We start from the raw sequence: 17,343 nt of genomic DNA, 5'->3' as shown, positions 1-17,343 counted from the left end.
ATACTACACATCGCCACCTTCACTAAATGCTTTGGACACCGCCATGGAAGCACCTCCTGGTCCTCCACCTCCCCCCTTTGTTCCAGCTCTGCCAGTTTTTAACGTCTGCCCTAAGAGAGTGGGAAATATGAAAAATGCAGATGATATGTACATGGAAGCAGCTCCTCAACCTAAACCTCCACCCGTTGTCCCAACTCAGCCAGTGTTTAACATCTGGCCTCAGCCAGTGGGACATCTGAACACTGCAAATGCTATGTACATGGAAGCAGGTCCTGCTCCTCGAATGAGATTGATGCCTCCTCCTTCAGTTTACAGTCAAGCTGCTCCGTACAGTCAATCTTTTCCCTCAGTTTACGGTCAGGCGGCTGCTTCAGTTTACAGTCAAGCAGCTCCAGTTTTTCAACAATCATATGGACAAAATACCATGCAGCCAGGTGGACAAATGTACAACCAGGCTGTTGTACAAAGCCAGGGACAAGTAAGTGACAATAACCTAGAGACAGATGAATATGAAAGATGTATCAAAAAGTGATGCTAATCGATGCTGCATGCTTTTGGTCGACGGGATGGCAAAAGCCTTATTTAAATCTTAAACCTATCTCTTATATGTGTTCCTGTCATACTCATTGTGATCTTTATAGGACAGTCGACTCAATCACAAATCCAGAGTTGTTGAAAATATGTTCTGTGTTGTTTAACAGTAAAGATGGTGTGTTGACCTACATGCAAGATGACAATATTTACCTTCCTTCTCTCTTCACAGTACCTGCCATATCAGCAACAAATCTTCAACAACCAAATGGCACCATTGGGCTGTGGTCCTCACAAGGTCAGACCCAACAAACCACACATATACTGAAGCATTTCATGGTGAGCTTTAGTACACCCTGTAATTAAACAGAAATGCAAGTGAATCGTCTCATTAATGATTAAACCAACAAAACGCGAATGAGATCAATATGAGTAGATGTGAAACCTGTTTCACATTATGACACAGGCATTCTCACAACGATAACACCACTAAAGTTTAGAAGGGTTAGGGATGGTTAGTGCAGAAGGTCTGAGTTCCCATAACCAGTAATAGTAGAGAAATCGAACTGTTCATAGGATTTAATTACATAAAATAGGTAGTTTTACTGGAAGTTGGTTTAAATCATGCTGGGTGTCATGATATGCCGTATAAACAAGGAATTTCTCTTGTGGTCTGGTCCTGACATGAATACTTACTCCTGACCTCTATGACCTAGAGCACAGAAACTCTCACACTGTTGTATAGTAGTCATTTACGGCTCATTCAAGCATTGACAAGATAGGGTACACTGACACCTAGTGGACACATGACACAGAGGACGTGGCTTTTCTCATCTCTGTGTTTTGTGTTTGTATCCCCAGTATATGCAAATGCCGATGCAAGCCCAGGGCATGAATATGCCTGTTGTCGGAGTACTGTAAGTATGTGACCCCTTGTGTAGGCACACTTTTACTGTCAACTAATGTGTGTCTACTGTTCATATGTATGTGTATTTTATTTCTATAGGAATGGAGAGGTGGTGTATGGATTGACACCAGGAGCAAACTTAACGTCTTTAGCTCGTGCTCCTGCTCCTATAAAGAAGAAAAAACAACGGTAAGTCAACCAGATCGCACATGGCCTTTGGCAGTGGTCTCCAACAGGAAGAATATAACAAAGCCAGACTAATGATCGTCATCACAGTCACCTTGTGTTTCATTTCTTGGAGTAGATTTGGATTGGTGTGTCTTTTATTTCTCTGTCACGATCCCAGTGAACTTCACTGTGGTAACAAATGCTCTTATTCTGTTTTTCCCATAGAAAGCACGATGATAATGTACCATATATAAGAAGGCCGCCTAACGCCTTCATGCTGTTTCTGAAGGAGCAGAGACCAAACGCAATAGCTGTAGAGAAATCACGCTCATGCAGCACAGTCAACAGTGCCACAATAAATGCTCTCCTTGGAAGAGAAGTATGTATCTTTGCTTTGTAGATACTAGTCACTAGTAACTAGCCTGTGGTTGTTGTTTTAAGTTGCTGTGTGCCCTGCTACAGTGTGTTGTTGTGTGTCCTCAGTGGAAGTCTATGACGAAGATGGAGCAGGACAAGTACTATCATGAAGCAAACAGAGAAAGAGAGTTCCACTGTCTACTACATCCAGGGTGGTCACCCGGACAAAACTACGTATGTACACATGATACTCATATGGATGGATGGACGGACAGACGGACGGACGGACGGACGGAGGGACAACAGACAGACAGACAGACAGACAGACAGACAGACAGAGACAGACAGAGACAGATAGATAGATAGATAGATAGATAGATAGATAGATAGATAGATAGATAGATAGATAGATAGATACATACATACATACATACATACATACATGCATACATACATACATACATACATACATACATACATACATACATACATACATACATACATACATACATACATACATACATACATACATACATACATACATACATACATACATACATACATACATACATACATACATAGATGAAAAGACTGACTTGTTTGCTTTTGTGCAGGGCAAGAAGAGAAAAAGGATCAGGAACAAGGCTCCCAAAGAGACTGAAGGTACAGTAATATATCTTTAGTTCACAGTATGTACATGTGAAACTTGATGGAAACTGCATAAAACTTTTATCCAGAAAGGAATGACCACTACAAAATATAAGCAATCGCATGTCTGATCACAAATGTGAGGTACACAAAACAACAGAAAGAGAACATTAACATTGAGGTTAAAAAGTCCCTATAATCTTCAACAAAATACTTATTTGTGTATATTTTACAAAAAAGGGACAGGTATTGGGATATTTAATGGGTTAAAGGTGCAATATTTGATATTTGTTTCAAAAACTTAACTCCATGTCAGCTTATTAAGCAGCCTCCTATTTGAATGTATTGAGTTAGTCTCAGTGGACTGATCAGCATTATTCTGTGCGTGTGTTGCAGCATCTGCATATGGAGCCACGGAGGTTCCAAAGGAAACAATGAATCCGCAGTTGATGGTGCCTCCAGTCCCTCCAGTGACTGCCTCCCACATTTTCTCTCTGAACCCTCCATCGTTCAACCTTGTCCCTCCCCAACACCATCTCCAACCGTCTACTCACACTCATGATCCAGTGGTTCCCAAGCCATAGAAGATAACTTTTTGGCTAGGTTTCCTTGATGATAGAGCATTGAAGCACATTTCCAAACTATGCACCTGTATTTGCATTGATGTTATCTGAGTATTAAAGGCTTATCACTTTTGGAACTTATTTCAGATCTCAACAATGTTATTCCAAAGACATCCCCCGGCAAATCCTTTTTGTTTCTAATGTAACAAGGAAGACTACTGATGTAGATCAGGTGGTTGTACGTCCAGTACAGATCATGTAGGGGGAGGGAGAAGGGGGTGAAATGGAATTGGACCTTTTTTTAACATGCATGGAAACCACGAAATTAAAGGACCTTTATTCAATATTCTAGATAATCAACATTTTTTTTTGCTTAACACGTATATTGTTTTAGTTTTCATGTGCTTACTTTATGAACAAACATACAGCTGTAAATCTGAAATGATTCTGACCAGCCATATTAACACTAAAACTAAAAGCACAGCAACATTTTCAAATGCACATGATCCGACTGTATATTTTGTATTTCGAGTTTTATTTAATTGATCTAGCTCTTGTTAGCTAACTCGAATATGTCCACAGTTAGTATAGTACATATTTCTCTTTCTAACTAATAATGGATTGTAAAATGAGACTTACATATATTAAATGTGCATTTTTAAAGGTCATAATTGACCCAGGGAAAATAAATATTTGTGGTCAAAGACAAGATATTTAATGATTACCTGGAATATTAATAATAAAATTATAAAATATATATTTTTGAAGAGGTCGCATGAAACTCTCAGCCATACATGAAACAACATGAGTTTCTCAATTTGTATGTTTCAAATAATGTTTAAAAATGTCCATGTGGTTCATGAAAAAAAAATAAAAGAACAAAATACTCGTTTCCCTTTTTCCCCATTAATTTTAGTAATAAGGACGATCTATCTTTACACCTGTAAGAGTTGGTATGGGGGTTACATTTGAATAGTTAACAACTGATTCCATGAGGGAGCTAATAACAGTCTGCTTCTCATCCGCCAAATGAGAAGCAGATGTTCTGGTCAGAGCATAGTAGAACGTGGATAGCGTCGCCCAGGTAGGAAACTGTTATTTAGATTATGGACTGAAAAGACTTTCAAATAAATTAAAACTGAGGAAGAATGAAACCTGAAGGGGGCGGTAATGTAACACGTTGGATGCCAGCTGCCCTCAAAACCTCATAGAAGAAGAATGACAGCAGAGCTGCGGGTTCAGGGTTGACCATACATTCTGTAGGGAAGACAGATTCTCGAGACCTTCCGTTAACTGTCCGGTGCCACAGAACGGTAGGGGACACTGAAGAAGACGGGACCTGTCCTGTCTCTTTTCAGCTAATGTGAGACAAGTAAGACACAGTTCCCAGCAAACCGTACAGCTGACGTCGTCCTCCCGAAGCCGAAGGGGCCGGTTTAGTTTTGTGTTAGCAAAGGGCTAAAGGCTAGTTACACTAACAACAAGCAAATGAAACGAGCAGTTGAGGGTTTGTTTAAGCTGAGGTGTAGCAGAGCCTCCTGCTGCTGTCCTGGGCTATGCGCCTCCGCAGGTTGACTTCATGCTAATGTGAACAGCAGCTGCAGCAGTTATTGTTATTGTTGTTGTTGTATTGAGAATCATCATCACTATTTTGTTTCTGTAGTTAAACGTTGGAATACAGACAAAAATGAAGGACCTTTAAACTTCAACCGCTAGTGTATGTTGAGTTTAGTTCTCACTGATGTTTAATACTGTTTTTGATATTGATTTGATCAGTAAGGCCCACAATTATATCACGATATTATATTATGTTATCACAATAAATGTTAAGGCTATTGTTTATTTTTCCTTGATTTTAAACTCCTTTGTAGAAGCAGAGAGCATTTGATAAGCACCAACACATTTTACTCATCTGAAATAGATAAATTATATATTATAAGCACCATTTCGATATATTGAACTTTTGAAACTTTGATACAGATGTCATTATAATGTGTAATTGATATTGTTTTATTGCCCAGCCCTAATTCACTGGTTATGTAAGTCTTTTTTTTACCCCTCCACAGTCTTTTGATCAACTGTGGGTGGGACCTGTGCTCAAAATGATGGGCACTGATAAAAGGTAAGATATAAGTCATCCATTGTTTTTGCACAAACTCAAGGTGTTCTACAAATTTATGTCACTGGCGTTTTGATTCTAAGCGTCCGCACTGGCGGCATTAGGCATTATGCTTTCTGGCTTTTTCTGTGCCATTCTTAGACTCACAGACTAAGTGATTCGATTTTGATCGCCTCTCAAAGCCTGATATCCTCGAGTCTCTCCTTAGGGTACTATATTTCAGCAGACAAATGTCACAGTGACCACATATAAGTCTCGAAAAATAAATGTTTGTAGAATGAACCTGCACTGGGTGGTGGATGCATACAATCACATTGTGGTAATTATAGTTTTTTTCTTTTCCAGGCTGAGTCGGGGCGAACGAAGTGGTAGATATGGTCCAGATAATATGAGAGAAGACATGGATTGGAACGAAAGACGAAGCAGATACATGGAGAGGGATAATGATCGACGCAGAGTTGATGATAGACACAGAAAACACCTTGATGACTGCCAAGACAGTTCAGAGGTAATGAATTGGTACATTTTTGCCCCTGTTCAGACCTGGTATGAAAACTCGTCCTACGTGGGCTGATCACAAGTGGTCAGCCCTACATGCATGTCTGATCCCATCACTCCGACCCCATTCAGTCGTGGTTTGGGACGCATGTGGCCTCATTGTTTGAAAAGTGTGAACACGAATTCGTCCTGGGCCCCACATGAAGGACCGCCTACTCAGCTGAGGTGCTCTGAACCTCAACAATTTCACAAGGAATCAAACTTATTTTTGACCAGACGTTTATATTTTCCACTGCCACAATATCAACACCGACCAACACATCACGATTGATACTTTTCTTAAATTGGTCAAATAACTCTTCAAAGCAGAACTATACAGTACTTAAATAATTCAGTGCCTCTTGACAAGAGCTCGCCTTTTGTTTCTCTCTCTTTCTCTCACTTGTGCCACACACACAAAACCTTGTCATAGGACATATTTCCAAACTCAGACTGGGTAAAACCAACATAATTTGCTCTTCACGAACGTTAATAATGGACATGATTATTTGCATATAAAGTGGGGTAATGAGATCCAATCACAAGTGATCACAGGAGACTCATTCAGGACACATGTTAGTGCTAGGTATGAACAGGCAAACATAGAGCTGTCCACTTGTGAATGGATCTTTTTGGGCCGACGTCAATACCATGTCTGAACAGGGTCTCTTGATGTCATCTAACTTTCTCACCAGTAGCAGAATAAGGCAAAACTTCTTGCCTCTAAAGTCAATACTAACCGCTTTACTTTTTTGTTTTTTGTCTGCAACAGAAGGGCCAAAAACGACGCCACTGTGACAGTTCTGATGATGAATATGACAGGGATCGTCCAGACCAGAACCACAAAACACTGCCGAGTGAGAGGAACAGGCCTATTGTGCTAAGAGATCTACCTCCTAATATCACAGAGGAGGAAGTAAGCTCAAACTTTTCATTCAGTCTCATTCAGTCTTCTTCAGGGTAAAGACGCACTGAATGTTGTTATGGTGCATTCCCACCAAATGCAACGCAAATCTTTCGCCCCTTAACGCAAAATCAGCCCCACGGGGTCGACAAAGTTCATTTGAGTTAATAATTAACTCAAACAGTGAGTATTCTCCTGAGGACAATTCAAGAGTTTATTGTGATGTGCATACCGATTGCATTTAGCAGTCGCTGGCAATGAAGTGCTTGGATCACAGGCTCCCTTCTAGAAATGCTCAAAATATTACACAAGCAATACACTACAATGGTGTAGTCCTGTTGATGGAGAAGAGGTTGTGTTCTACTCCCTTATCTTCCTGCAGTCCACGATCCGCTCCTGGCACAAAGATGTCAGGGCTCTGACCTCCTCTCTGGAGGCCTTCTCATCGTCGCAGGTGATCAGGACTCTGATAGTCGTGTTTTCAGCAAATTTGATGATGGTGTTAGAGCTGTGGGTGGCCACGCAGTCATGCGTGAACAAGTAGTAAAGGAGAAGACTGAGCTTGCAGCCCTGGTAGGCATCGCTGTTGAGAGTCAGGGTGGAGGATGGGTGGCTGCCTATCCACACAGCTTGGGGGCTTCGCTTTCAGGAAGTTCAAGATCCAATCACAGAGGGCAATGCTGAGCCCAAGGTCTCTGAGCTTGGTGACAAGCTTCAGGGGCACGGTGGTATTGAACACTGAACTGTAGTCAATGAATAGCATTCTCACATATGTGTCCCTCTTGTCCAGGTGGGAGAGGGCAGTGTGTAGGGTGAGGGAGATGGTATCTGTAGTTGACTTATTTGCCTTTGGGCAATAACTAAAACTGCTGCAGTTAACATGTTGTGGAAATGCAGAAGAAGTCAGTGACATGTACTGAAGGCATAAACTTCGGGTTGATGTTCCGTTTTTGGTGTACGAGACTCTTAAATGGAAAGTTCTCAGAAAAATGAGAATTAAATCATTACCACTCACCACTATGCCGATGGAGGGGTGGGTGAAGAGTCCACAAAACGCTACCAGTCTCGGGGGCCAACATTCACAGTCACGTGAATTTGAACATCGCTATCTCTCTTCCAGATCCGCGCAGCACTCGAACAGTTGCAGGGGCCGCAGCCTGCGGGCATACATGTGTTCGGACCAAAGACAGGTGAGTTCTGCATTCCAGAAGTGTGTCTGCGTGCTTAAAGCCCACTTAACCTGCCTTATGGCTACTCCTAGAAAACATGCTTCATATCACAACCTTCCGAGTATCGTTTGTGTCTGATTTGATGACATGGTCAGGTACCATTTAAGTGGACATGATAAGCTATGCTAACGAAAATGCACTACCAGTGCACTACCATAGTCTACAAACCCATTTTAAGTTGGAATGTTGCATAAAAGCATTCTAACTAACACACCTCCAATCTATATTTGAATGCTGTCTCTAGGTAAAACCCAAGATTTCGCCCTCATGGAGTTTTATCACCGGCAAGATGCTACCCGATGGATGGAGACCAATCAGGTTGCCTCAACAATCACCAAGTTTTCGAATTATTCATTGAGATTAGAGCATTGATACCAGTTTAGAGCTGATATCTGTTTGTATTTAATTAGGGCATTCAAAACTATGATATCAGATGAAATGTTTTTTATGTCACAAGTGGTTGTTAACTTCGACTTTTTCAGCTGCTTTGTTACATAGTTTTACTTTGGATTAATAATTATAAATAGAGACATTATGAGGGCTATATTCAAGATATAAAACTCAGAATGTGTGTTGGGCCTCTTAATCATGATTAGACATTTTCTGTTGACTGAATGGCCCAAATGGTCTTTTTGAGTTCTGTCTGCCTTGTGGCTTCATAGCACCTTCTGCTCCAGCTCAGTCACTTGGATATTTTATCATCTCCATTTAAAACCTGAACAATTGGTGTTGCGAAGCAATGAGCTGGCAGCACTCCGGTCCCTAACACTTGGAACCATTTTTTTTTTTTTATGAGGACACGTTTTCCTCGTACACGGTACTGCATCTCTCGCTCTCTGAACTTCTCCTTCTGCCTCTGCTCCTTGAGACACTCAACACTAAGCTGCAAGTGTAAGCCTAGCCACTCTCTCCCATTCCAGCTGTTCTAACTCATGTGGTGGAGTGGTGGCAGGACCTCACCTGCTTATTTGGCTGAAACATGGCACAAATGACTGATGGCTTTTTTGATCTTTACAGAAGAAGTTGGTGATCCAGGGGAAATGCATTTCAGTGGAATACAGCCACAAAAGGGCCATGTATGAAAACTGGCTTTGCAATTCGGTGAGTGTTTTTTCCAACTACTCCTTGATACTTTGTTTATTTATTTTCTTAGACTATTGTAACTCACGATACACCTGTGGGAATCAGCAGAATGTACATATGTAAATAAAAGCCTATCCAGAACCCTCACCAAATGAAAAGAGAGAGCACATTAACCAAATTTGGGTGTCACTTCATTGGTTCCTGGTAAACCTGATTTTATTTTGTCCATAACATTTAAGGCCCATTCTGGAATCATACCCAATTACGTTTTTCTCTATAAATATAGTTTATTATATTAATTATTCCTATAATAGAAATAAGATATGGTCATTGTTTCTTTACAGTGTGGCCTGTGCAATTTTAAGAGAAGGCCCAGGTGTTTCAAATGTGGAGTTGGTGAGTTGTTTCCTCAGCAGACTTCTGGTTTTTTCTTCTCTACCAGAATCTTCTGTTTTCTTGTACTGACTCACATAGATTCTGTCACTGTGTCATTGCTGAGTATAGACGGAGGGTTCCCTGCAGGAGATAGTATTAATGTGGAACCTCAACAGGAAAGCAATGAAAATTCCGACAGTGAGTGTGTTTTTTACCATGTATTGAAATATTTCCACCATCTTGTACATGTTCTACACTTAGTCATGCCTCCTCGTTTTTTTTTGTCAACAGCATTAATTATGAGAAATCTGGCCCCGATTTCATCTATCGATGGGATTTTGAACATGTTGTCCCCCTATGCTAACGTGTCTGCGAGAAATGTCCGCCTCCTCAATCACTGGCAGACGGGAAATAACAAAAGCCTTGGCTTTGTCCAACTTTCAACTCCCTTGGTATGTATGTAGTCAGTATGTAAGTCACTGTGCTTTTTTGTGCGTGTGGTGGGGGGTGGGGGTTACATACGTGTGACAATGTTGTGTCTTCACTTCTGAAGGAGGCTTCTGAGCTGCTCACCATCCTCCAAGGCCTTCAGCCGCCTCTAAAACTGGATGGAAAAACAGTAGCTGTGGATTATGCCAAGACTGCTACTAAGTGAGTCATCACAAACATACGCACAAGCACACACAGAAGCACACACACACAGGGTTAGACTTCTTAGCTCTCTTTGAATAGAATATTGTACAAAAAAGCTCTTTGGGTCTATCTAGTGCACACATTTCAGGGAATTCTGTCTCCCACATCCTGCGCATATGGTTTATAAACCTGTTTTAGTTATATATCTAAAATAATGGAATATTTTCTTTCCGTGTTTGTTGCTAAATGATAGTTTTGCTACAATCACTCCGTGTCTTCTCCAGAAATGGAGCACAGCCTTGTGGTAAGCAAGCCCCTCATATCTCAGTTGCCAGCACAGCCATCGCTGCCGCCCATGGGTCATCCAGCCAGGTATTAGTTTTCCTCCATTTCACACCGGATAAGCAGAGTACAGTTGTATTTGTTATTTATGGATTTATACAGTGGCCAGAGAGAAAAACACATGGACAATATGGGATGGATCTTCTGTATTAGAAAGTGTTGACATTACTGTTATTTGTTTCATTCTCAATTTAAAAATACTTATTATTGGAACTTAATGAATTTTAATATTAGATTACATTTCGTTTAGTTGACACTTTTATCCAAAGCAACTTACAAGAAGTGCATTCAACCCTGAGGGTACAGACCCAGGACGACAAGAATCAAGAAAGTACAATTCCTTCAAAATAAAGCAAAACTACAAAGTGCTATATTCTGTATTTAAGCTACAGAGATAGTTTACTGAGTTATATTTGCAAATACATACAAGCATGTTTTAAGGAGGTTTTCTGTGTGTTGTCACTGACTTGCCTCACATGCCTGTCTTATCTGTTTAGTTACAACCAGGTTCAGATGCCACCTCTGATTATGTTACTCTTCCAACGGGCTCTTTGCAGCAGTCACAGGTCAGTTCACACTCGCACACTTTATGGTGACAAAGACATAGATTAGTTAAAGCGATTTACCAAACACTTTTTCTTGTAATATAGGAACAGCATTATCAGGTGTGGCAGCAGCAGCATCCGAAAGGATTGTCTCTTGTCAATGGAGATGGCTTCCCTGGAGGTAATATGAGGGTTCGATCTATCACTGATATTTTTGGATGTTTTTATACTTATTCTGAAACTGAACTAAAATCATCACTTGTTCAAGCTGCCCCAGGAACGAAGACTTCGCTACCTGCAGCCACGGGTGTGGTCATATACCAGACTGCTCAAATTTACCAACCTGTCGTTTTCAGCCAGACTGCCATACAGGTAGACAGTCTTGCAACATGGCGTCTACATACTGCAAACAGATCTAACAAATTGACTATTCAACTCTGTTTGTGATTCATTCAGAAGCTTATTATCCTGATCCCCCCTCTCTTCTCAGTCAAATCATGTAGCGAGGGCTGTCGATGCAGAGCAGCAGCAGCATCATCCTCAGCTGCATCAGCTGCATCAGCTGCATCAGCTGCATCAGCCGCATCAGCCGCATCAGCTGCATCAGCTGCATCAGCCGCATCAGCCGCATCAGCCGCATCAGCTGCATCAGCCGCATCAGCAGCATCAGCTGCATCAGCCGCATCAGCCGCATCAGCCGCATCAGCCGCATCAGCTGCATCAGCTGCATCAGCCGCATCAGCTGCATCAGCTGCATCAGCCGCATCAGCTGCATCAGCTGCATCAGCTGCATCAGCTGCATCAGCTGCATCAGCCGCATCAGCCGCATCAGCCGCATCAGCCGCATCAGCCGCAGCAGCAGAATCAGCAACAGCATCATCATCAGCTGCATCAGCCGCATCAGCCGCAGCAGCAGCATCAGCCGCATCAGCCGCATCAGCCGCATCAGCCGCATCAGCAGAATCAGCAACAGCATCATCATCAGCTGCATCAGCCGCATCAGCCGCAGCAGCATCATCAGCAGCATCAGCAGCAGCATCAGCCGCAGCAGCATCAACCGCAGCAGCATCAGCAGCAGAAGCAGCAGAAGCAGCAGCAGCCTGCAAGTGTTTCCACAGCACCACCAGTAACACCAGCTGCTTCTTCTGTTTCAACTACAGTTTCTACCTCCCCAACTATTAAAACATCAGGTGAGATGAGTGAGCCTCAGAACAAACTCAGAGCCCATCGGCTATTGTCTCACAACAAATTGCCCTCTGGGGGCAACGGACAATATTTTAGGGCTTCTGGTGTGACTGTCCAAGCTCCCCTGTATTTAATTATTCTCCACACAAAACTCAAAACAGCAATAAATTGTGTTGGTGTTTTAGCTCCTTGACAGTTTGGCTCATCTCTATTAAAAGGTATCTGAATATGAATGCACATACATTTGAAAGCCACCTGTGGGTCAATCTTTTCCACCTCTTTTGCAGTCTAAACTGATAGTTTACTTTCGGGCAACCGAAGTCTACTCAAAAGGGAGTAGACTTTGTCAAACTTGAAAAGGAAACCAATAAGACTTCCAGCCCCCAAATCTCGTCCCTTGCGTACATGTTCTACATATTCTTTTGCAGAACCTGTTTATAGAGATTAACAGAATATCTCCAATCTCTGTGTGTTTAAATGTGGTTAAGAACATGCTTTGTTTGACATTTGCTTCTCTTGGTGTATATAGCTGGCCCAGATATGTCCACATACCAGTATGACGAGGATTCAGGTTACTATTATGATCCTCAGACTCGTCTCTACTATGATCCCAGCAGCCAAGTATGTACACTTATTTTAGTTCAGTTATTACTTACAGGTATACAGATCAGTTATTTTAACCAGAATCGTTATTTAAAGCAGTGCTTCTTTTGTCATAAATAGTACTACTACAACTCAGGGACTCAGCAGTACCTCTACTGGGACAGTGAGAAACAGACGTACGTCCAGGCGACAGAAGACATGATGGCCGAACAAAGTTCAAGCAGTGAAGAGCCAAAAGGAAAGAAGAAACCAAAGACGAGGTCTTCACAGCAGGTAAATGTGACTAAATCATCTCTTCTAGTTATTAGCTATTATCTTTCCCTTGAACTTAAAAGTGATATCAGTCAAATTGCAGATTGCAGAGAACATGGAACGATGGGCAAAAAGCTTGAAGAGGCGAAAAGGGAGTACTAAGAGCAGTGTCCCAGATTTGGGACCGTCGAAGAAGGAAGATAAGAAATGCTCTGCAGCTGCTGATGCAGGTTTCTCCCTCTTCAAAGAGAAGGTAGTGTAGAAGTCATTGTAAGACCCATTAAATCAGTGTAGAAGAAACTGCTGATACAGACTTGAAGAAACAGATACACATGACTGAGAAAGTAGGAACACACTAACGTGATGCAGTTTCAGATACATATTTGATAATAACAAAATGTCAAGTAATTAGCTGTCACCACGACTGGGATCATCCTTTCCATAGCTACCCAAAACGAGGGACTGGCTTTCTCTTCTGGATGATTTAAAAATGATTGTTAATTATATGTTAATGAGATTATTGTCCTTTCAGCAAAGCAGAGATTTTGAGATGCCGTCACTCACGAATGAACAATTCAAGAGCCTGGAGCAGGAAACAGAGGTTTTCCTTTTGTCTTTCATTAAATTCTTAACAATTATTACTAAATACAACAGGAAGACACCTCCCAGAACACTCCAGTTTTATCTGCTTTCATTTTGCAGAGTGACCCGTTTGTTTCTTACAATGGCGACAATGAGCCAGAGGAGGGCGGCATGGATGGAACAGCGAACGTGGAGGGCAGAATAACAGACTGGAGGACGGGGGTTTGCCTGCTGTGTCAGCGGCGCTTCCCCACCAAAGACACTCTGCTGCGTCACCAGCAGTTCTCTGACCTCCACAAGGTGAGGATGATAAACCAGCAGGTGTTGAATCTGCGAGTGGCAAATATTCAGGGAGCTGCCATCTGTTCGATAATAAATATAAAGCTTCAATTCAAAGTGCAAATGATGTGATATATCTTAAACCTGTCTTGAATATAGATGTCAACTGGATATATTGTTGTTTGATTGGGATTCGTCATCTGACAACGTTTTTATGTTTTCCAACTGTTGAAGCAAAATTTGGAGATTCAGAGAAGATCAAGGATTTCAGTAGCCGATAAGGGGAAGAGAGACTCCGAGGTAATGTGAATCATTTCCACTTTTCTCCTCCTGTAGCTTCATGAATGTGCACACGATCACTACTGTTTCTTTGTCATTTTAACAGCTGGATTACAGAGACAGAGCTGCAGAGAGGAGGGAGAGATCTGATGCTTATCCACACAATAAGGGATTTTATCAACCGCCAGCGTATGTTCTGAAAGTTAAACTCACCCTGCAAAGCATTTTATCAGCATCTTTTTACATTTCCTTCCATCCACCTTTAACAGAAACTATGGCAAACCCACCAACAATGGCCTGACAAGCAATAACATTGGGAACAACATGTTTCAAGCTATGGGCTGGCAGAAGGGCAGTGATCTGGGGCACCACCAATAGGACATCACCTCTCCAATCTCGGTAACAATAATTCACATAACCTTTTTATTTAAAAAACAAACAAATACTCATCTCTATCCAAGACACGGTATTAAGGCCGTACTGAAGAAATATAGTTGTTATAGTGCAAGAATAGAGTCTTAATATTTAGAGAGAAAGAAAACCTTTTTCAGCAGGAAGGTGAACCCATGCTTATTCCACATCCTTCTGGATCCAAGACCTCGAAATGAAAATGAAAATCTCATTGTTTCTTGAGAAACTACGAAACCTCTTTGAGAGTCACATAGATGTATTGACAACTTTTTCCCCTTTAAGTAATCCTTATACTCCGTCATATCCTAGCAGCTCCCAACAGATGGAGTATGAATGTCTGTCTATTTCACTCTCAAAGTAATTAGCATCGTTACCTGCGGGGCACCTGTCTCCAATCTGTCTCCTCTAATAACTCGTCTTCTTTTCTTCCTCTTCTTTTCCCCGCAGGCTTCCTTTAGGACTCAGGGTACCTGCCTGGGTATTCAATCATACGAACTCTCACCATACGACAGCTACTGGGACACTGCTCATGGGGCCATGTTTGCACGCCTCAATGAGTTTGAGTGAACTGGAGAGAGTAAGGACATCACACTGAACTTTGAGTGCCCAATTTTGTGGCCAAATGTTCTCAATTTGAATAACTTCTTTCCCTGTACATATTTTTATATTTTTATGTTGTTTATGTATATAAAAAGTAGTTTTGTTTAAAATGTGTGTTCTGATGAACATGTCCAAGTGTTTGAATGGAAGTACATACGTTTACGTGGATCAGCTTTGGTTTTCTGTTTTTCGTGAGAATCTAAAATAATTGATAATTAAAACGGATCTTTGTGCTTACAAATACATCTGTGAAGTTTTCCTCACTTTGAAATAAATGTCCTATTATGAAGATCAATAACAGGACACAAGCAGTCAGGCAAAAATACAAGCTTAATAAGAGCATTAAAAAAAGAGTAGACCAAAATTACCTCATGATAATCAACACTGTGGCAAGAGGTGATGGGATCTGTCCTTATATCCTGCGGCGGGTGATCGCCTGGACGAGTAGGTGAGAGGAGCAGGAACCCAGGGTCACACTCAGACATCAGCACACACTAACAGGAAGAAGAAGCAGAGGAGAGGAGGTAAAAAAAAAACAAATCCTGCAATAACCAGGAGTCGTACCGGAAAATGGACAAAAAGCAACGGCAAGGTGTCTGACTGAATCTGACAATTTGAGTTTTAAGTTTTGGTAACTTTAGGAAAATAGAATAGAAAAGTGAAAGGACATTCGGTAGAATCCATACCTCCACCAAGGCCCCACATTTCCCTAATATAACCACATTCAATTTCACTAGATCCAGATTCATATTTTTCTCTGCACCAACTTCTCTCTTAGAAATCAATAAAATAATACATTGAAACAGTCCAATCTCCCAATGTTAGAGAAAGTGAAAACAACATATGTACACGTCTGTTATTCATTCACCCATACCACATCCTTCAATCAATTTTCATGGTATCTGTCCAGTCTTTAGTGTGTAATGCTCCTAATTCCCAGTCAGACAAAGGTTAAGCCTGGTTCCTCAGGGACTCAGAGGATTGACTCCTCTTCTTTAGAATGCCGTTTCAGTTTCACACTGTGCAGCTTCTGACTCCTCTGTTGATACCATTCATTTGATATTATCAGTGGAAGGTTTTTACCACACTGACAAATCAGCAGTGGTGCGGTGCTATTGAAAAATCCAAACTGTAAGTAAAAGGTGCAGGATATAACATTTAGTTTATCAACTACCAGTGGACATGTTGTCCGCCTTTCCTGCCAGACTCTCTCTGGCTGCCTTCATATCCTCTGTCCTGGGGCTCCGTGTTTGGCATATTTCACTAGCTCTCTCTTCAGTGGGAACGCCAGTGTTTTTTAGTTTTTTTGAAGATGCCCCAACAAAATGTTGCATTCCGTTCTCTTGCTATTTCCGTGAACTGAGAGAGAGTTTGAAGACAAAGTGTGAAACCACAAAGACACACACCACAGAGATGGAGCTGCTCTGACCGACCCTCAGCTGTTCCAGGATAAGCACCAGGAATGGGGTCGTTTAATCGATGTAGGGGAATTTATAATCATTTATGGTTTATTTTATACTTTCCAGAATTGGTTTTCATTGGAGGCTTATACAGACTTAATCTCCTTTTATTTAAAGTATTATGTAAATGCCTTTGTTGTTTGTTCAAAATATTGTAAGTGGAAAAATGTATTCTTATTTTGAACAATAGGGGGCAGTGTCATCTTTAGATCGTTCTTTTATCCTTCCTTGGCTATTTTAGAATTTGCCTTGTCTTTTTTTGATTGTTTGTTTTTACAACAAACATGCTCAATGAAGCTTATTTTACCGAATTAAATTCAAATAAATTGAGTGAATACAATTTGAGTTGTATCATCAAAATTACTCTATTAAATAAACCAATCACAAGTGAAAATTAAATTACAATGAAATTCACAAACCCTTAAAACTTCATCCTTTAACTTTTGAATCTCAATTAGACAATAAATATCTTAAATTTCTATGTTGTATATCAGTGATTTTGAATTAGTTTTTTCTGATTTGATGATTTATCTGTTATTTGTAACTAACTACTTGTCAGATGAATTAGTTTTTGTCTGCTGCGGTTAGGGTCTGTGCTGCTGCTTACATCAGCAGCCGTCCTCACGCTCACTGTCCCACAATGACATGATGATGTCCTCGCTGCTGCTACAGCACAGGGTGGGATTGGGATGGGTGAGGGATTAACCTCACTGGCATTGGGATCACGATTTAACACGCACAATGTTTCAGT

At 41.2% G+C, this 17,343-nt stretch overlaps 1 protein-coding gene across 1 annotated transcript; it reads left to right on the top strand.

The window, feature by feature from the left end:
- Positions 1-4,405: 4,405 nt before the first annotated feature.
- Positions 4,406-15,375, top strand: LOC133966172 (RNA-binding protein 5-like). The gene is made up of 25 exons (XM_062400961.1): positions 4,406-4,546; positions 5,241-5,296; positions 5,639-5,801; positions 6,603-6,746; positions 7,855-7,924; positions 8,208-8,281; positions 8,981-9,064; positions 9,391-9,442; positions 9,551-9,619; positions 9,713-9,873; positions 9,975-10,072; positions 10,339-10,426; positions 10,894-10,962; positions 11,047-11,122; positions 11,210-11,313; positions 11,432-12,131; positions 12,656-12,747; positions 12,850-13,002; positions 13,085-13,234; positions 13,514-13,582; positions 13,684-13,863; positions 14,077-14,142; positions 14,228-14,310; positions 14,391-14,520; positions 14,980-15,375. Exons 2-24 carry the CDS (start codon positions 5,277-5,279, stop codon positions 14,497-14,499), a joined length of 2,874 nt encoding a protein of 957 aa, XP_062256945.1. The 5' UTR covers positions 4,406-4,546; positions 5,241-5,276; the 3' UTR covers positions 14,500-14,520; positions 14,980-15,375.
- The last annotated feature ends 1,968 nt before the right edge of the window (positions 15,376-17,343 follow it).

This window comes from Platichthys flesus, chromosome 2 (genome assembly GCF_949316205.1).
Source record: "Platichthys flesus chromosome 2, fPlaFle2.1, whole genome shotgun sequence".
Classification (NCBI taxonomy): Eukaryota; Metazoa; Chordata; class Actinopteri; order Pleuronectiformes; family Pleuronectidae; genus Platichthys; species Platichthys flesus.
Note: the sequence above shows the minus strand (reverse complement) of the source record. Positions and strands in the feature narration are given on the sequence as shown.

Excerpts from the sequence above, each read along its gene's own strand:
- LOC133966172 (XM_062400961.1), top strand. The coding sequence starts at position 5,277 with ATGATGGGCACTGATAAAAG. Across the intron at positions 9,874-9,974 it reads TCCAACTTTCAACTCCCTTG|GAGGCTTCTGAGCTGCTCAC; the intron begins GTATGTATGTAG and ends TCACTTCTGAAG. Across the intron at positions 13,864-14,076 it reads AGTTCTCTGACCTCCACAAG|CAAAATTTGGAGATTCAGAG; the intron begins GTGAGGATGATA and ends CAACTGTTGAAG.